Source organism: Colletes gigas, unplaced genomic scaffold, assembly GCF_013123115.1.
Source record: "Colletes gigas isolate AHSC1104 unplaced genomic scaffold, ASM1312311v1 Colletes_gigas_Sc00018, whole genome shotgun sequence".
NCBI classification, from domain to species: domain Eukaryota; kingdom Metazoa; phylum Arthropoda; class Insecta; order Hymenoptera; family Colletidae; genus Colletes; species Colletes gigas.
In genome coordinates this window covers 2,247,356-2,268,940 of record NW_025106647.1, presented here as the reverse complement: position 1 = coordinate 2,268,940, position 21,585 = coordinate 2,247,356, and the positions used below count along the sequence as shown (strand labels likewise).

General features: G+C 36.9%; 2 protein-coding genes across 4 annotated transcripts in view; one reads left to right on the top strand and one right to left on the bottom strand.

Annotated features, from left to right (window-relative positions):
- The window catches only part of LOC122400523 (alkaline phosphatase-like), a 490,617-nt gene that overhangs the window by 224,875 nt on the left and 244,157 nt on the right, over positions 1 to 21,585 (bottom strand). The window lies entirely within an intron of this gene.
- Positions 1 to 21,585, top strand: part of LOC122400486 (caspase-1-like) — a 134,258-nt gene that overhangs the window by 69,793 nt on the left and 42,880 nt on the right. For all 3 annotated transcript variants that reach the window (XM_043401990.1, XM_043401988.1, XM_043401989.1), the window contains one exon: positions 2,123 to 2,240. In XM_043401990.1, coding sequence (XP_043257925.1) covers positions 2,123 to 2,240 — 118 coding nt within the window. The remainder of the gene's footprint in view (positions 1 to 2,122; positions 2,241 to 21,585) is intronic.

The window sequence follows — 21,585 nt, the reverse complement described above, 5'->3', positions numbered from 1 at the left end:
GTGTGTGAAAAAAATTTAGTGACTTCTATTGTATATCTTTACTCAATATATTGACTAGAGATATACAATGATTTCTAGTCAATATATTGTTAACAAATCAGTGTTCATTATTCTAAAACTGTACCGTACGATAATCATTCAATTTGTAAAAAAAAAACTATACAGAATGTTCGGCCACTCCTGGGGAAAATTTTAATAGAAGTTTCTAGAGGCCAAACTAAGACGAAAATCAAGAATACCAATTTGTCGATGGTTAAGAAGTTCCGACCGTACTGAATTTTTTTCTTGAAAATGCGCAAGATGTCGGGAGTATGTCTATTCACAAAAAATGATTGTAATTGACCCCCACAACTGAAAGTAATTTTTCCAGAATAATCTGAAATTTTTCAATTTCGTCGAAAAATTTAGACACCTACTCCATGTCGATTTTTCTTAAAAATTCGTTTATCATTTTTAATAATTTTGTTTGACGCCCTACAGAAAAGTTGTCTAGTACTTTTTTGAAGGCGCCCATGAGCTCTAGCTCAGAAAAAAGTTTCATTGAAATATATTCACTATTGTAGGAGTTATCGCTGTTTGAAAATTGAACCATTTTTGGGGGGTTTTTTTGACTTTGCGGGGCTAAGGGATAACTTTTCGGTATTTCTTAGAATTTCTACGTATTCTACACCAAAACACATGTTGTTTGCATTTTGAAACTTTAAAATCGGCCAATCCGTTCAGGAGTTATGACATTTGAAAGATTCGCATGAAATTGCAGGGAAGCATTTCTGGCCTCACGTTAGATTGTCGGTAAGGATTTTTTTTCTCGAAAATGCGTAAGATTTCGGAGGTATGTGTAATGACCAAAACTGATTGCAGTCAAGTCTTGCGCCGGAAAATAATTTTTTTAGAACAATTTGAAAAATTCTTTTTTCGCCGAACAATTTCAGCACCTACCTGAAGTTTTTCCTCAAAAGGAGGTAGATTTTCCGGGGTATGTGTAATGACCAAAACTGATTGTAATCGAGTCTTGCACCGGAAAATAATTTTTTTAGAACGATTTAAAAAATTCATTTTCAAAAGGAGGTAAAATTTCGGAGGTAGGTGTATTCACCAAAAATAATTGTAATTGATCTCCGCGACCAAAAATAATTTTTTCAGAATGATTTGGAATTTTTTAATTTAATTTTTTAATAACTTTTTACGAAGCCTCAAGAAATTGATATTCTTAATTTTCGTCTTATTTTAGTCTCTAGAATATCCCGAACACCCTGTATATTTCAATTATCAAGCCTAATAGACATCATTTAACAAATTCCCAGTACCTCCTTCGATAACGTTCGCGTCGTTGACCCCCAAGCGAACGTTATCGAGGGAGGTACTGGGTATTTGTTAAATGATGTCTATTAGGCTTGATAATTGAAGTATATATGTACTTTTTTTTTACAAATTGAATGATTGTCGTACGGTACAGTTTTCAAATAATGAAGACTGATTTGTTAACAGTGTATTGACTAGAAATTATCAGTCTATCTTTTGAAAAGTGTGAGTGTCATTAGACTCTGGTGAAAGCAATTCTCTAAATTTCTACAGTATTGGAGCATCGACAAAACTCCTACTTGGTACATATTTTCATCCAATACAAAAATACACAAAAATTTATGAACTGTTCCACTACAATCATAACTTAAAAAGTATTTAGAGAGACCTAACATTTTACGTATACCAAAAGAGACCACTATCGTTTTGCAAAAGTACATTAGAATGCAAGTCGAACAGTTCGTGTTACTCGTTTCCCCAGTGTTTGATCCTCGCGATAAACGACAGTTTCGCGAGCCAAAACGTCTTGCACGCAGACTATCTGGAATAGATCTTAAAATTCTACGTACGCTCTAGATATTTGAGCCACGGAGACGTGTATTAAAAGCTTCCTCCGCCGGGTTTAGCCGGGTACAAATCAACTGGTGCGTGAACGTCGACAGTGATCTTTAAAATTCGAAGCGAAGTCGACCGTTGTCATCGACAGAGCGTCGTTGTTCCGCCAAACAACGCTTTTCCAGGGAAAACCTTTCGCACAAAGGGAATGCTACATCGCCGGGACTTGGATGGCCCACTCACGTATGCGATTTCTTTTTCACAGGCCTGCCGTGGCTCGCAGCTGGACGGAGGGGCGACGATCATGCACGAGACGGATAGCGGGGCTGCGTACAGCATCCCATCCTATGCAGACATTATGGTCGCCTACTCTACTTACGACGGTAAGATACAATATTCTTCTAAAATTATCAAAACCCTATTGCAACGTTTCTACAGTTATTTTTTAAATTAATTAACTTTATACGAGAGTGCTTGTCAGTTTAAAATTTTGTTCGCTACATATGTCTAATTTTATTTAATTTGTACGTGCACAGTTTCGACTCAAGTCTTGTCCGGAAACATAAATCGTCTAAAAATAGAAATATATGAGAATTCATTTGATTGTTTAAGCTGGTTTCGTATAATTAATGTGTGTCGGAGAACTTAAAAAAAAATTGGAGTGGTTCGATTTTATCTTGAGAAACACGTGGCAAAAATGCAGTTGCACAAAAATTTGTAATAGAAAAATATCAAATATATTTCAGTATTTAAATTGAATTTAAAGACAGTTTCTTCGAATCGAATGAATTTATTCTATATGGCCTTTGTTCCGGATATTCAGAAATCATGCCATTTTATGGTTCGTTGCACGCTACAATTCTAATGATGCGATAATGAAACGTTCGTCGATGCATTAACCGTCTTGAGAACAGCATTACACCGATACACTCCGTACCGATAGCAATTTCCTCTCCAAATACATCTACGAGCACCCAACGCACACAGCTCGGATATTTGTTTTGTATATAATTAAGCTCTTTGAGCTGTTAGCGAAGCGAAGAACTGAGGAGTTTAATCGAAAACTCCGCGACGTGCTTCGGCGATCAAATAAACGAATCAGCATATAAATTTGATCAACCAGTTAAAGTGAACTGTTGCATTCGGAATTTCGAGAGTCTTTGATTTAAACCCATCACGAAAAAACGAAAACTACGTGTCTCACACGTAGTTGTAGGTTAAGGGGTTAAACTACCTTGAATATTTCTGTTACTTCAAGGAACACGAGAATTGTTAGGAGAAAAGTTTATTGCAGTTTTTTAACCAACTTTTCATCGTCCCTAAATGTTTATCCATATAATAAATAAATATTTTTAAGAGTGTAAATGTCAGTATGAAATATGGTGGAAAAGACTATTGTATAGCTTCATGATTATACACATATAGGGAATATTTTTTTATCGCTTCTTATAAATGTTTACCCAAATAATAAACAAATGAATAATTTTTTTTAAGGCAATTAAAGACAGAGTGTAAATATTAGTATAAAATCTGTCGGAATGGACTATTGTACAGCTTCATGATTATGTATATATTTTTTCCTCGAAAGTGGGTAGGATTTCGAGAGTATGTTTAATGACCAAAAATGATTGTAATTGACCTCCGGAACCGAAAATAATTTTGTCAGAACGATTTGGAACACATGAAATTTCAGGGGAATCATTCGTTCATGATCAGACATTATATTTTCGGTAACGAATTTTTTTCTCGAAACTGGATAGGATTTCGGGGATATGTGTATTCACTAAAAATGATTGTAATTGTGCCCCGCAACCAGAAATAATTTTTTCAGAATGATTTGAAACTTTTTAATAACTTTTTAGCGGAGCCTCCGTAAAGAAATTGATATTCTTGATTTTCGTCTTATTTTGGCCTCTAGAATCTCCCATTAAAATTTTTCCCAGGGGTGGCTGAACACCTTGTATCACAAATCTATTGACTTTGAAATGTCCAATAGAGATACGTTACTGTCGGATTCGAAATTTTCCACATCGATGGAGCACTTTTTAATAAAGCCTCCGCGGCTCTCACACATTGTTGTACTACATAACCATTTTTATTCCCCCAAAAAAATTTTCAACATTCTATGGTAGCGTTTCCAAGTGATATAAAAATTGTAGTTGCTTTCAGAAAAAAAGAAAATAACACTTCTTGTGGAGCAAATCGTGTTTTCAATAAATGTTACAATGTATTAAAAAACGAGAAAAGAATAGTACGTAGATTCGTTTTTATTCTGAACAGTATGCGATAGTAGATAAAGCAACGATAAAAGAAAAAGAAGCAATTGATGCGTTGAACAGGTACTGAATTTCGAATCTTATGTACTGGACGATCGTTGCATCCTATTGAGCTATCTAAGCTGTCGATAGGTTGCCCCCTTAAGCCTAATATTCCAAATGGCTATCGCCTGCAATTGCTGATCACACACGCGTCGATGCGTTGTATCGCCCAAATCTGGATACACTAAATCGGATAAATTGCTGTCACCGCTATGTACACCTGTACGTGCTGTACGAGAGAAGGATATCGATAAGGTATGCCAAAATTGATTTTGATTTCCATGCCAAATTTAGACAGTATCTGGCACCGTAATTGTAACATGATTCAAAATACGAAACTCTGCTCGAAATTAACAATTATTCACGATCTTCGTTTCCAAGATTATTAAAATATAACGTTATATTTTATTTATATATTTGTCGGAATCCAATAAAAAGCTTCTGCTCTAATTGAATGTTACTTCACGTTGTGTAAATAAAGTTATGTTGGCTCTAATCGATACTTAAATTCAATCGATGCAAAGAATGCCATCGGTAACGCAAACGAGCGTCAGGTTGGCATTGACGTTTGGATGTGGCCTTTGAAGGTAGTCGAGTTGGTTGTCTGGTTACCGAAACGTTTGAAAAAAGAAGTAATCGAAAAGAAAAGAACAGAACTAAAACGGTTGCCAGACTGTAAAGACGTGCGGTAAAGAAATAGAAAAAGAGATTCCCTGTAAAGGACTCATTCGTTATCGTTGTGCATTCTTTTGTGTTGTTAAAAAGTGTTTGAGTTATAGTTTCAGTTTGTTTAATTAGTTTCGTTGAAAGTTTTAAGAGTAATAGAAATGCGTAGATCTTCAAGACAAAGGCTTGGTCGCCCGAGAGGACCTAATATGTGTCGCCCAGAGGGAATGGTCAGAGAGACGGCTTTTCCGACATCAGAAGTGGGATACCCTCGGGCACAAAGCGAGCCAGGAGCGATTGGCGAACATCAGTCGCATGAAGACACACAAGCTCAGGTCAGCGCGAATGCGATGCCGCAGCCGGGTGAGGCTCTGCTCCGCACACTTTTGGAAACCCAAAACCAAAATTTGAGGAGTCTTATTGAAGGGATTAAATCCACATCAAGTAAGGGACACGTTTCTCTTCCTATTTTCGACCCGGACCAGCCTCAAGCCGACCCGCGAGCGTGGTGCGCTACCGCGGAACTGTGCTTATCAGATCAAGATTTGCAAGGCGGAGCCCTAGTCATGGCAGTTAGTCATGCCCTGAGGGGGAGTGCCTCTTCATGGTTGTCCCAAGTATCATTTGCCGGGATGACTTGGCCGCAGTTTAAACAGCAGTTTTTGGTGCATTATGACTGTGTTGAGACCCCCGCAGCCACTCTTATGAACCTGTTCAGCGATCGTCCGATGGAAGAAGAGTGTCTAGCTGCGTATGCAGCACGGCTAATGACCATGCTCACTTTGCGATGGCAGAATTTGTCAACGGAGCAGATCGCGGTAGCAATGGTTCTGGCGCACACGGCACAGTTTGACGGACGGCTGCAAAGAATGGCCTTTACCACAGAAATTAACACAAGGGACAAGCTGCACCGTGAGCTGCAAGCATTCTCATTTTTGAAGAGGAAGGCAGCGGTAGCTTTACCGTCCTTTACCAAGGATGGTCCGGCGGGCAATAAGCGGTTCAAACCGTTCCCACCCACAAGAGACACTTGCCACTTTTGCGGAAAGCCGGGGCACCGGATTAAGGATTGTCGTCTCAGGAGGGATGTGAAGAAAACCTCGAGCGTCAATTCTTCAACAGTGACTTCGGGGGAATCGCAAGCTACATCGAGCGTAACATGTTTCCGTTGCGGTGCGACTGGACACTACGCCTCCAAGTGTCGACAAGAAGCAGGCAAGGGTAGCGGTGGCGCAGCTCCGACAAATACGGTTCAGCGGCGGATTGATGTTTGCGAAATAGGTAACCCCAGTGGAAAGCTGGTCTGCAACGGTGAGTCATTTCGTTTCCACTACGACTCTGGTGCCGAATGCTCTCTCATTAAGGAAAGCGTTGCTTTGAAATTTTCTGGTAAGCGATCTTATGACAATGTGATGCTTACGGGTATAGGTCAGATGTCGATTTTCAGCACGGTTCAAATTTTGTCAAGGGTCCAAATTGATCGTTTACACCTGGAAATACTTTTCCATCTAGTCCCCGATAATTTCTTAAAGAATGACATTTTGATTGGTCGCGAAATTTTGAATCAGGGTTTTAGCGTAAGCATGACGTCGGATAAGATAGTTCTTTCCCGGTATGAAAAGATGAAGGAAATCAATGTTTGCGAGATAAAAGATTCGGACGGTAACGAAATTAAATTTAATAGCATTGACACCGACATTCCCGTTGAATACAGGGCCCAGTTAAACGAAATGTTAAAACAGTATTCCGATTCTTTTCCCAAGGGAGTAGCAAAATCTCGCGTTAACTCGGGACAGCTAGAGATCCGACTTGTAGATCCTTGCAGAATTGTTCAGCGCAGACCATATAGATTGAGTCCTGAGGAGAAGGTAGTTGTTCGAGGAAAGGTTCACGAGCTGTTGGATGCCGGTGTTATCAGGCCAAGTTGTTCGCCTTTTTCTAGCCCAATTTTGCTAGTAAAGAAAAAAAATGGTTCTGATCGTATGTGCGTGGACTACAGGGAACTTAATAGTAATACTATTGCTGACCGATACCCTCTTCCTTTGATCTCAGATCAAATAGCTAGATTGGGAGGTGCTCGGTGGTTTTCCAGTCTGGACATGTTGAGTGGTTAACACCAGATCCTGGTAGAAGCCAGTTCCATTGAAAAAACGGCCTTCGTTACGCCTGAGGGTCAATGGGAATATTTGACCATGCCATTTGGGTTAAAGAATGCCAGCTCGGTCTACCAGCGAGCTATTGTAAAAGCCCTTGGAGATTTGGCGTTTAGCTTCGTTGTATGTTACATCGATGACGTCTTGGTGTTGTCCACTAGTATAGAATGGTCAGAGAGACGGCTGTTCCGACATATTTATTAATTATATTAAAGTATATCATGTTTAAATATAATTTAATATCTCGAAAACTATTACACAGTCGAATCTGAAATTTTATATTTGAGATCAGTACATTTCACTCTTCCTCTCTACCAAATTTCATGTCAATCGGCTACTGGGTCTTTTTAGAATTCATATTTAGTTAAAAAAGCTCTTTTAAGAGTGGTGTCAATGACTTTCTTCTCTTCTATAATGTGACACGAATAGAAAATGGGATAAAATAATCTGTTGAAAAATTGTTACCTACTCTAAATTCAATTCATTCTCATCAACACTTCGGTATGTTTCTGGTGTTTGATCTAGCGACAATACCAATTAGGTATTGCAAAACGTCTTTATGAAGCATCAAATATCAAAGAATTGTCTCGTTCGTAATATCTCCCGAAAAAACGATCCTTTCGCGTGACGCACGCTGTGTATCTCATCAAGCATCTCTGTATTCACAGATGCGTAGCGCAAATACTTGGCGTTGTGTGCAGCCAAGTAAGCTACTTACCTAAAGTGACACGTCTCGGAGTAATGCGACTAGACACTCGACAATGGAAAGGTGTAAACAGAAACGAACCGGGTACCCTAGAATCGACGATTCGCGAACAAACAATCGTCGAAACAATCTCCACGTTCGAAGAAGTACTCGTGGAAAGTTCCTAATTTATTAGTTAAAGGGAATAGATGATTCCAGACTTTGGAACGTTGATTAATTAATTAAGGAATATTCATACTAGGAGCCTTTCACGTTTGGTGCAATTTGGGCGTAATTTCAGTTTGTAAAAATTCATGAACTTCGTTCAAGCACATAGTTCAAGAATATGAAATTTAAACGTTTAAACAGAATTGAAAAAGTTTTCTATTTGCAATTATTTTGTAGTAACCAAAATCAATGTACTAAATAATTGTATGATACAGAGAGAAATGGGAAACTTTAGTAATTTACACTTATAATTTAAAGCTTTTAAATTTAATTTAAAATTTTTAAATTTAATTTAAAATTTTTAAATGTTTAAAATTTTTTTAAAACAAGGACTTGTACATAATAGATACTTTTTTGTTTGAACAAAGTTTAAAAAAATTATATTTATTTGAGGTGATTAATATCGTTTTGTATAAATGTCTAAGCAACAAGGATTTGTACATAATAGGTACTTTTTCGGTCAACTCACTGTAAAAATATGATAGTTGAAACAATAAGTGACAAATTTTAATTTTCCCTCTTTTTATTTTACTCAATTTTTATTATCATTTAAAGTATTATAACTTTGTAACAAGTTTCTATTTATTTATAAACTTTTGCCAGGGTCACGAAAGATCCAAGTACACCAGTGTGGAATATACTTTATAACTTTGTAGTAAAGTACATATTTATAATTTTCTACATTTTCTATATATCAGTGCCAAGTTTTTATTTATTTAACCATTTTGTCACGAAATACCCCAGTGTGCTAGTGTGGAATATGCTTCATAACTTTGTAACAAAGTACATATTTGCAATTTTCTATATATCAGTGCCAAGATTCTATTTATTTAACAAATTTGTGGACCACGCAATATCCTAGTGTGCTAGTGTGGAATATGCTTTATAACTTAATAGCAAAGTACATATTTGCAATTTTCTATATTTTCTATACAGGGCGTGCGGTCACCCCTGGGAAAAATTTTAATGGGAAATTCTAGAGGCCAAAATAAAACGAAAATCAAGAATACTAATTTGTTGATGGAGGCTTCGTTAAAAAATTATTAACGTTTATAAAGTTCCGCCCGCATTGAATTTTTTTCTCGAAAATGCGCAGAATTTCGGGGGTAGGTCTATTCACCAAAAATGATTGTAATTGATCCCCGCAACTGAAAATAATTTTTCCAAAACAATTTGAAACTTTTTTCTTTTCGTCGAAAAATTTAGATACCTACCACCTGTCGATTTTTCTTAAAAATTCCTTTTTAATTTTCGATAATTTTGTTTGACGCCCTACAGAAAAGTTGCCTAATACTTTTTTGTAGGTGCCTATGAGCTCTACTTCAGAAAAAAGTTTAATTGAAATGTATTCACTATTGCAGGAGTTATGGCTGTTTAAAAATTCCAGCATTTTCATGAAGTTTTTTTCACTTTATAGGGTCAGGAAATAATTTTCGAATATTTTTGGAATTTCTACATATTCTTCACTAAAATGCGCGTTATTTGCATTTTGAAACATTAAAATCGTCCAATCCGTTCAGGAGTTATGACATTTTAAATATTCGCATTTCTGGTCTTACATTAAATATTCGGTAAAGAATTTTTTTCTCAAAAATGCATAGGATTTCGAGGGTATATCTATTCACCAAAAATTCTTGTAATTGACCCCTGTAACTAAATATAATTTTTTTAGTATGATCTGAAATTGTTCAATTTCGTCTAAAAATTTCAGTATATACTCGATATTTTTTTCTTGAAAGTGGCAAGGATTTCAAGGGTATGTGTATTCACCAAAAATGATTGTAATTGTACCCCGCAACCAAAAATAATTTTTTCAGAATCATTTAAAGTTTTTTAATTTAATTCTTTAATAACTTTTTAATGAAGCCTCAGTCAAGAAATTGATATTCTTGATTTTCGTCTTATTTCGGCCTCTAAAATCTCGCATTAAAATTTTTCCCAGGAGTGGCCGAACACTGTATATCAGTGCTAAGTTTTTATTTACTTATCAAATTTTGTCACGAAAGATCCCAGTGTGTTAGTGTGGAATATGACTTATAACTTTATAGTAAAGTAAATATTTGCAATTTTCTATATATCAGTGCCAAGATTCTATTTATTTATAAAATTTTGCCAACGTCACGAAAGATCCCCAGTGTGGTAATTCAGGGTTCAACTAATTGTAAAGGTACCTCGTTGAAGTCACCGCGTTCGAAGTTCTCGAGTCCGTGACATCCGGCTGTCTGGTTCAGCTTTCTTCGAACGACGAAACGGAAAGCCAAGCGATCCATAACAGGGAACCGATACAACGGCTGATTGTCGGTCTGCAATTGTTCGCAGACGAGTCGAACGACAGATTTATTGTTCGCAGTTGCGGATATCATTGACTGGCATCACTGGGACCGACCATCGATCTCATCTGCCGTGTCATCGAAATGGCAGAGTAAAATATTGAGCCGAGCATCATTTCGGATCGTTAGCCGTGGCCATTTGCGTCATGTAAAAATAAACGGGACCAATTGGCAGAGCACGCAAACGCCGACGAATGCAATTTATTGGTTTAGTTTAATCGTACGCGAAACGATTTTCAACGTGTGAGTTTCGACACTACCGAACGGGTAATTAATCATGTAATCAAAGTAGGTTGTTATTTTGTACATTAGACTCTCGATGGTACGTACTACACGGTTGGTAAACATTATTAATTGACATAATTGCATTTATACAAATTACAATGTTTTAGTGAACAGCTGATTCTACAGGGACCTGAATGTAACTCAATTATTTTTTATAAATAAAAATGGTCCAATAAATTTTACCTGGTTTTATGAAGATTATTTGATATATGTAGTTTCTGTGTTGGCTGTAAAATTTTGTGTAAAATTCGAATTTGTTTTGTTAGCTATCAAGGCATTTATCGTGATTCCTGCAATGCTTTTATTTACGTAGAAATTTGATACATTTATTACGTCAATCATGGATATGAATTCTATTAAACGTATTAATTGTTTATACTTGAAAAATATTCCCACAGTTTTACAAAATGTAAACAAACGTACACATTAAAAAAAAAGAATCTCGTGAAATTATTTATTTATTTTAATACTTTTACTTATGTAGAAATTTGCTTAATTTTATGAAAAATAAACTATATAACATGTCTTCTTTAAATGAGTATAGCGGGATATTTAGAAAAGAGTTGTAGTTTTAAAAAAAAGTTCGTAAAAGTGTGTTTGCCATGTTTCAAACAAACTCTTTTGCCAATGAAACTTAACTCAAAAAAGTCAGATAGGTTAATGAATATCTAATTAAAAATTATTCAATAATGTATTGTGTACTTCGTATACAGGGTGTTCGGCTACATCTGGGAAAAATTTGAATGGAAGATTCTAGAGGCCAAAATAAGACGAAAATCAAGAATACATATTTGTTAATTGAGGCTTCGTTAAAAAGTTATTAACGTTTAAGGTTTCATACCGACCGGATATTTTTTTTTCTTGGCGAAAAAAAAAATATCAAATCGTTCTAGAAAAAATATTTTTGGCTACGAGAGTCAATTGCAATCATTTTTGGTCAAGAGATATACCTCCGAAGTCCTAGTCAGTTTTGAGAAAAAAATTCCTCACCGAAAATGTAATGTCTGACCATACATGCACTTTTTCCCTTAACTTTCATGGCGTATCTTTAAAAAGTCATAACTCCTGATATTAATGTTTCAAAATGGAAACAACGCTTATTTTAGTCAAGAATATGTAGAAATTCTACGACTATTCGGAAAGTTATTCTTAAACCCTGTAAAGTGAGAAAATCCCCATAAAAATGGTCCAATCTTCAAACAGCCATAACTCTTACAATAGTGACTATATCTCAATTAAATTTTTTTTTTAAGTAGGGTCTATAGGTATTTACAAAAAAGTATTAGACAATATTTCCGTATAGCATCAAGCAAATTTATTAAAAATCAAAAACGAATTTTTAAGAAAAATTGACAGGGGGTAAGTGGTAAAATTTTTCGACGAAAAAAAATTTTTTGTCAGTTGCGTGAGTTAATTACAATCATTTTTGGCCAAGAGACATACTCCCAAACTCCTACTCATTTTCGAGAAAACAATTACTTACCGAAAATGAAATGCCGGACCATACATGACATTTTTCCCTTAATGTTCATGCGTACGTATAAAAATTCATAACTTCTGAACGGATTGGACGATTTTAATGTTGCGAAATGCAAACAACGCGTATTTTAGTCAAGAATAAGAAGAAATTCTATGAATACTGGAAAATTTGTTTATGTAAGAGAATGTTCGCCTTGTATGCAAGTTGCGAATATTCACACGGTATGTACGTTGCGCAGGGAGATCGTTGTTACACCGAGCGGCCGATGTTTAATGATCATTGATTAGAAAGTTGTACTTCGAGACGGACATTGTAACAAGCAAATAAAGCAATCTGATTCAAATAAATTAATTTGGTTGTTTACAATTATCAGAAGTGGGATTGTGAATCCTGAATTTAGTGCAAAGTTTGCTGTTGACTGAAAAGTGTGGAATTTAGTGCAAAGTTTGCTAGTGATTGAAAAGTGTGGAAATTGTGGTAAAACGTGAACTGTTTCTAATTAACTGTAACGATGGCAACGGTAGCGAAAACGGCAAAAAGCATTGATGAACTAAGGATTCCCGAATTGAAAGCCATATTGCAGAAGAGAAGGCTGCCCACAACTGGGAACAAAACTGATTTGATTAACCGATTGCAAGAAGCCGATCCACACGCAGATTGGGTGCAAGAGAGTGAATTGTTGGAGTCAAGTATCAGGAAGACGGATATATCGGTTGACAGACGATGTTCAAATATAGGTGAAAGTGCTAGATCAGACCGAAATCTTGCCACGAATGAGCAGTTGTTGCGAGAAATCGAATTGATGGAAAGGGAACGACAGCTCATGCAGAGAGAGTTGAGAATCGCTGAACGAGAGATTGAAATCCTGCGTGCTACGCCACCCTCAAGTAACGTTACAGCGACAGAAACACGGACAAGGATAGGTTTGAAAGCAGTTTCTGAATTGTTGAAAGATTTCGATGGGTCAGACGGATCGTCGTTCCAAACGTGGGAAAGCGAAGTTAAATTGTTAATCGAGTCGTATGAATTGGATGCAAATGCGGCAAAAATATTGATAGGAACGCGGTTAAAAGGAAATGCGTCGGTATGGTACCATTCTCGCCCAGAGCATTTGAGGATGAGTGCCACTGAACTATTGGTTGAAATGAGCAAGATCTTCGACAGACGACAAAGTAGATTAAAATTACGAAGGCAATTCGAAGAACGGAAATGGCGAACGGACGAGGAATTCAGCGCATATGTGCATGAAAAGGTTATTTTTGGAAACCTGGTATCGGTGGACAAGGAAGAACTTTTGGAATACGTTATCGATGGCATCCCGGATGTTCAACTACGGAATCAGGCAAGGTTACAACGATTTAACACTACCATCGCATTGTTGACCGCTTTCGAGGGTATCAGCTTAGCGGACAGAACAGAACGAGTGGAGACCGTATCCATGAGGAGCTCGCAGAAGGAGAAGAAAATCCCGCCGCCGTCAGGAGTGGCTGCAGCGAGTGCGAGGAATCGGGACGCATCGCAAGCGGGAATCAAGTGTTTCAATTGTAGTAAGTATGGACACAAGTCTACAGAGTGCAAGTTACCCAGACGTGAAAAGGGCGCGTGTTTTAAATGTGGCGAAAAGGGACACTTGATTTATGATTGTAAAAACAGGCAAAAATCCGCGCACATTAATTGTGTACAGAATAGCTTAAGGGTAGGAAATACTTTCGAAAAGACAATTGTATTCGAAAGAAAGGGCTTGGGCGCCGAAATACGAGTAAAATTAGATACGCTAATTGATACCGGTAGTTCGATTACGCTGATAAAAGAAAAGTTTATACCGAATGCATTGATCGATCGGTCAAAAGTTAATGGTGATACCTATTGTGGAATTAACGGAAGTAAATTAAATGTGTTGGGGGTAGTAGTTGTCGATGTACATTACAACACCGCAGTGTTAGAAGATGCGCGTGTTTACGTCGTCCCAGAGAATACGATGACCACTTCCGCTATTTTAGGTCGGGATTGTATTGATAAATTTAAATTAAAGTTAACTGATCCGATTGCAGACGAAGATCAAAACGATTGTATCGCAGAGATCTTAAATATTGATGTTATGGAATCCGGTGTTGATTTAACTGAATCGTTAAGCGTAAATTCGGAGTTAACGAACGCGGATAGATTCAAGTTAGAAAAGTTATTTGAAACAGAGTATGTTTTGGTGAGGCGACCGGAAGAGCCTCGATGTAAAGCAGAATTAAAGTTACAGGTAAAAGATGTACAACCATTCAGTTTTTCTCCAAGGCGTCTGTCATTTTCGGAGAAAGGGCAGTTGAGAAAAATCTTGGATAATTTAATTGAAAAAAAGGTTATTCGCTCCAGCGAATCGGAATTTGCGTCGCCAATTGTTATGGTTCGGAAAAAGAACGGCGAGCACCGAATGTGCGTCGATTATAGAACCTTGAATAAGTACATAGCCCGTGATAATTATCCAATTCCTATAATTGAAGATCAATTGAATGTGTTGAAAGATAAGAAATATTTTAGTAGTTTAGATCTTAAAGATGGTTTCTTTCATATAAACATGTCCGCGGAGTCAATCAAATATACAGCATTTACAACGCCTTTTGGGCAATTTGAATTTTTAAGAATGCCGTTCGGATTAAAGCCGGCCCCGACAAGATTTCAGCGTTATGTAAACGAGGTGATAAGTGATTTGATTCGCTCCGGTGACGTGGTGGTGTACATCGATGATTTTTTGATTGCAACTGAGACGATCGAGCATCATTTTAGCGTATTGAAGCGTGTATTTAGAATATTAGTTAATAATAAGCTTGATTTAAGATTGGATAAGTGTAAATTTTTAAACACCAAAATCGAATACTTAGGCTATGTGATCACTGCAGAAGGTATTAAACCCACAGAATCTGGTATTGAAGCGGTAATGCGATTTCCAATTCCGCGGTAATGCGATTTCCAATTCCAAAGTTTGAAAGCTGTGCATAGTTTCTTGGGTTTGTGCTCGTACTTTAGAAAATTTATTGAAAAATTCTCTATAATAGCGAAACCACTGTATGATCTGCTTAAGAAGGGTGTGCAATTTCAGTTCACTGATATTGAGTTGAACGTGTTTGAGAAATTAAAAACAAAATTGATTTCGGCGCCGATACTAGCAATATACGATCACCGTGATCCGACGGAACTGCACTGCGACGCCAGTACATTGGGGTTCGGTGCTGTATTGTTACAGCGAAAAGCAGATTGCAAATTACACCCGGTGTTTTATTTTTCAAAGCGCACATCAGAGGCTGAAAGTAAATATCACTCATTTGAATTAGAAACTCTTGCGATAGTGTACGCGCTCAAGCGATTTAGAATCTATTTGTACGGGATTCCTTTTAAAATCCTAACCGATTGTAACGCATTGAAACTAACATTACAAAAGAAAGATATAAACCCCCGTATTGCTCGTTGGGCATTAGAGTTAGAAAATTTTGATTATACAATAGAGCATAGGCCGGGCGAGCGGATGAAACATGTCGATGCCCTTAGCCGACTAAATAGTATTTTTGTTATTGAGGACCATTCATTTGAATATAGTCTTTCCGTGTGTCAGTCCCAGGACCGGAATATTAAAGAATTAGCGGAAAAATTGCAGCGTACAGAAGATCAGTTCTTTGAGATGCGTAACGGTTTAGTCTATAGAAAAAAGGATAATGACTTATTGTTTTATGTACCGCAACAAATGGAAAAAAATATATTGTTCAAATATCGTGACCAAATGGGCCACTTAGGGATCGAGAAGACAATGAATACAATTTTAAAAAGTTATTGGTTTCCGAAATTAAAACGTAAGGTGAAGGAACATGTAGGAAATTGCCTAAAATGTTTATCGTATTCGCCAACCGCGGGAAAAATATGCGACCATGGATAAATGCCCCCGTTGACGATGATTGTGTGCGTGATGATAATAATTAGTGGTTGTAATATGGGCAGTGTTTATGTATTATGTATTATGACTTAAAATTTGGTATAGAATAAGGGTGTAGCTGGTTACCTTCATTGTTATTAGTGTTAGTATAGTTGTTACATTGGATGTTAAAGCGAGAGTACGATCGAGGACGATCTTTTATCAGGATGGCCGAAACTGTAAGAGAATGTTTGCCTTGTATGCAAGTTGCGAATATTCACACGGTATGTACGTTGCGCAGGGAGATCGTTGTTACACCGAGCGGCCGATGTTTAATGATCATTGATTAGAAAGTTGTACTTCGAGACGGACATTGTGACAAGCAAATAAAGCAATCTGATTCAAATAAATTAATTTGGTTGTTTACATTTATTAACACCAAAAAGTTAGAAAACCCCCAGAAAAGTGGGGCCATTTTTAACGGCCATAACTCCTACAATAATCAATGGATTTGATTGAAATTTAGTCTGGAAGTAGAGCTCATGGATACCTACAAAAAAGTGTTAAACAACATTTCCGTACAGCGTCAAACAAAATTAAAAATGAAAAACGAATTTTTAAGAAAAATCGACAGGGAATAGATGTCTAAATTCGACAAATTTGAAAAGTTTCAAATCATTTTGGAAAAATTATTTTCAATTTCAATGGTTAATTACAATCATTTTTGGTGAATAAACATACCTCCGAAATCCTGCGCACTTTTGCGGAAAAATTTCGTGTAGGTGGACAAATTTTATTAATAATTTTGTTAATAAATTTTCAGTGAAGCCCCAATCAACAAATTCTTGATTTTCGTCTTATTTTGGCCTCTAGAATCTCTTATTGAAATTTTTCCCAGGGGTGGCCGAACACCCTGTACATTAAAACTTCGTTTCCTCTGCCATTCGGTTTTCGTAAGTAAAGTGTGTAAAATAATTCAAAGCTGCCCAAAATGTACTATTCATTAAAATTGGCACATCCTCAGGAATAAAAATTCTTTCCTCACAATCTTCATATTGGAATTGGAAAATTATTTCCCCCATTTTCATATGAAAATTGGAAAAATTGTTTCATTACAACTTCCATATTGGAATTGGAAAATTAATTTCCCCACTTTCCTATGAAAAATGAAAAATTCCCCCCCCCTCCCCCCTCCCTTCCCATTTTCATATGAAAATTGGAAAATTAATTTCCCCCATTTTTATATGAAAATTGAAAAATTATTTCTTGCCCATTTTCGTCGATAAATTAGAAAATTGATTTTTCTCACTTTTCATACGAAAATTGAAGAATTGTTTTTTGCCAGTTTTGGTACGAAATCTGTTTGATAATACACGTCAATACGTTTTGTAACACTACGTGTACAAGCAACGTCTCTCATGACAAGGATATGTATCAATTGTCATTTCACGTTCCGTTCTTGGAACATAAGAGGATAACTTGGCTACGCAAATCCTTCCATAGTTCAAACATTTACACTGTCAACGCTAATGGCGCGCGAGGATTTCTGTATACTAAAGGACGCACAGCTGGCACAATGTCGCGGTGTTAATGTTCATGCCAGTCAAACGGTGCTTGTACATATATCGGTACCAGCATTAGGCAGTCCCAGATTAAATTTAACCATTCTGGGAGTCTATTATGTATCAGATTGAGCAATAAGGGCGTTCAGGTATTGAAAACGCCCACGTTTCAGGACACACTGTCTCGAAATGTTGCTCACGAAAATTTTCTGGAAAACGGAAAAACTATGAAAATCAGGCTAGGACACATAGACCAGAATAAATAATTTCCTTAATTTCTTTTCGCGATATATTATTTCCATTTTCCTCAATAAGTTAACAAATATGAATATTCGAATTAAAATTGCTATTTCATATTTTCATACAGACATTCTACTATATAACCAATCAAAACTATATTTATTTGTGATATAATTTTTTATAGTAAAGAAACAAGGTTTAAGAAGTATTTAAAAAAATGAGATGAATTTTATTTGTATTACTTTCTGCTTTAATTAGAACGTATTTTTCAGAAACACAGTAAAATGTGTTTAAAAAAAAAATTACATCCACCTGGATTTTAAGAATGGAGTGAGAATTTATTACGTATTAAAATCCTCTTCCTTAATTTTATCAATTTCACTATGGAAAAGTGGAAATTACAATGAAATAGAAATGTCTGCAATTTTCATTTTTTGGACAGTGTAAAATACAGTGGAACCTCGCATAACGAGCATAATTCGTTCCGGAGTTTTACTCGTAATGCGAAACAATTTTTACCATATAAAAAGATGTAAAATACGATAATGCGTTCTATGCCGAAAAAAATACTCAAAATTTGAAATTTTCAAAAAAGTACTTAAAGAAAAACGTTATGTGTAACATTTATTCAAAGAATAATACATATAAATTGTTAATAAGCGTGATTCATCGTTATCTTTTCTTAGTAACATACCTAATTTCTTTTTTTAATTTCATACCTAATTTCTAGAAAACTGTCTAGAGATATTTGTTTTTGCCGACGCTTCAAAATTTGATAAAAATGTGGCACTGCATTATCATTGAATAAATGTGTAGCGCGCATAACCACTGTCTTATTAGGGTGATGCTTCTCAATATACGAAGCAACACTTTCCATGCTTTCAGCATTTCTCTTATTTCGCCAGAAGATTGTTGCTTTGTTGTTCCTCCTCCTCCTCCACACCTTCTTGCTGTGAAGCACAATGCAACTCCATAAGCTCTTCAATGGTCAGCTCTTGACTGTGCTCTTCTATAAGCTCATCGATATCGTTGTGATCCACCTCCAGCTCCAACATATTGGACAGAGACACAATCTCATTAACTACAGGGTCCTCAGATACTACAACTGTCTCAAACCCCATAAAGTCACATTCGACAACGCTCTCTGGCCAAAGCTTCTTCCAAGCAGAAGTGAGAGTTCTCTTGGTAACTCCTTCCCACGCATTTTCGATCATCTTGAGGCAGGCAACAATGTGGAAGTGATATTTCCAAAACTCTGTAAGAGTGAGATTGGGTCCCTTCAGTCACCTCAAAACAACGCTCAAAGAGTGCTTTAATATAGAGCTTCTTAAAATTAGAAATAACTTGCTGGCCCATTGGCTGGAGCATAACAAGCAAGACATGGAGTGGAAGATTCATTTCAAGCAAATATTTTTTCACAGAAGGATCAAACACTTCATTGATCGGGCAATGCATTCTCTTCTGCTGTTATATATGTTCGCTTCGGCATCTTTTTCCAGAAGAGACCCGTCTCGTCACAATTAAAAACTTGTTGCGGCAGATAACCCTCAGAATCTACGAGCTTCTTGAAGTCGGCGATGAAGTTCTCTGCTGCCTTTGTGTCGGAGCTTGCTGCTTCGCCGTGCCTCACGACGCTGTGGATACCTGTTCTTCTCTTAAACTTCTCAAACCATCCATGACTTGCCTTAAATTGTACTTCTTCTCCGGTCGTTGATGATCCTGGCGTCTTCTTCTCGAGGTCGGCGAAAATCACTTTCGCCTTCTCACAAATTATGCTTTCGTTAATAGTGTCGCCTTGCAGTTGCTTTTCGTTTATCCATATGAGCAGCAACCTTTCAACATCGTCGAGAATGCGTAACCTTTGCGTAGATATTCTTGTCACTCCCTTTGAAGCATCTACCTCTATAATCTTGTCCTTGTTCTTGAGAATAGTGCAAATGGTTGATGTAGATCGATTGTATGTGCGTGCTAAATCAGCCACGCTCACACCTCGTTTTCGTTTTTCAATGATTTCACGTTTCACTTTTAAGGTAATTTTTAGTCACTTATACAAGGTGCTCTCTTGCAACTTTTTATTCGGGGACATTTTTACAAGGGTTATTAATCTTTGCACAAAAAATCACAAATAATGTCTGAACACAAGTTTGGAAAAATGTGTGATCACACGCGACACTAATTGTAAGATGCTAGCGCAGCAAGTTCTAAACAGACTGTTTTGCGTAGTAGCACAATGTCGCACGCCAACTTAATTTTGTGCGACTGTTTAGGGGGATACGCTTGGAGGCTCCAATATAAGATATCCGCCAGATGAAGTCTTCGGTCTGATGGTTCGTGTTCGGTGTTCTTCTCAGTGTTGCTTGTTTGATGTTTTAACTCAATCTGCTCTCTGGGCCAAGGTCGCCCAAAGAGCTAACCTCGCCATGGGCGTACCCAAGACCATGGGAGGAAGTATTAGTCGCTGATTGGTTTTGTATTGCAAATACACCGGCCAATCATTTTGGCGGCGAAGTTGGTCGGTGGGAGGCGGCATGTAACGGTGATTTTTAATAATTTTTGCGGGCCCGGGTTTTTCCGCGAGAAGGCTACGGGCTCGGGCCACCGCTTGGTGCCCAGATGTTTCGCGCGGTACCTGAGTCTGGTCATAAAACATCTGGCACCGGTCGTCGATGTTATTGCAGGTAGTAAAGTCATAGAGCGACTGGATTTGGAGGGCCATGCAGATTTTAAGTGAATTTACTAATTAAATAGCTGCCTTAGAGGCACTAGGTTATAAGCAAAAGCCTTGATTGTTCATGAAAGATGTGACTCTATATCCGCTGGCTTCATGAATTTACTGTTACGCTGCAACACAGACTGATGGTACAAAAAGTTCCATCGCACAATTCGGGGATTCCCCTATCCACGTCACTCATTATGCGAAACGTTGCTCGTAAGGCGAGTCATTTTTTTACAATTTATATTGCTCGTTATGCGAATTACTTATTTTGCGAGGTGCTCATTAAGCGAGGTTCCACTGTAATCGTAATCTAAAAAGTCGTTTCTTTAACGTATCACGGTAAGAAATTATTATCAACAATTGCAGTTGAACAATTTAACTTATTAATTCATAATTCTGGAAAATTACGGTCCTGTTAAGGAATCCTAATTTTGTCAACTCAATAAATTGCTCGAACGAACTTCCTTTTTCGAACGAGCTTTTCTAGACAAAACTGAAACAAAACATTGAAAGCTCCGATTATCTTCGGGATAATTCTGCAAAAACAATAGACGTTAGCAACAGTATTTAAATAGCAGATTGGGGATCTAATTAATATTCGCATTTAATACGATACGTGTTTTCAATTTGAAAATAGAATTGCTGGCAATCGAATTGTTCGTGAAATTATTCGATAGCATTCTCGAGGTTTCGGGTGACAAAGAACTGTTATTGTTCATCATGTATCGAATGAAGCGAAAACCGTGTACGCCGCGCAAAACGTTGTTGTTGGCGTTTTACTGTTTCGAGCTTTTTGTTTCTGGTTTACCAGTAATCCATTTGCCCGGAAATATCCGCGTCAAGCTGCTTTTGGCAGATTTTGTCGGGAGCTGAATCATTATAGTTACACATTTCGAAACAGCGGAAATGAATGTAGATTGAATGGACAAAGGTCGCAGTCACATACGTGAGTTCGAAAACTGTCGATATTAATGAGATTGCACAAAGTAATAACGGAAGTAAATTATTTTGTAATTGTTCGTTACATCGTCGGAAATGTATCATGTCGAATGTAATTTTAAACTTTGTTATTATTTCCACGCGAAGCTATTTACAATTTAATTTAAAATGTATTGTGGAAATAATTATTGTGGAGTTACATTCGAATATTTGCGAATAAAATATTTAGCTTGA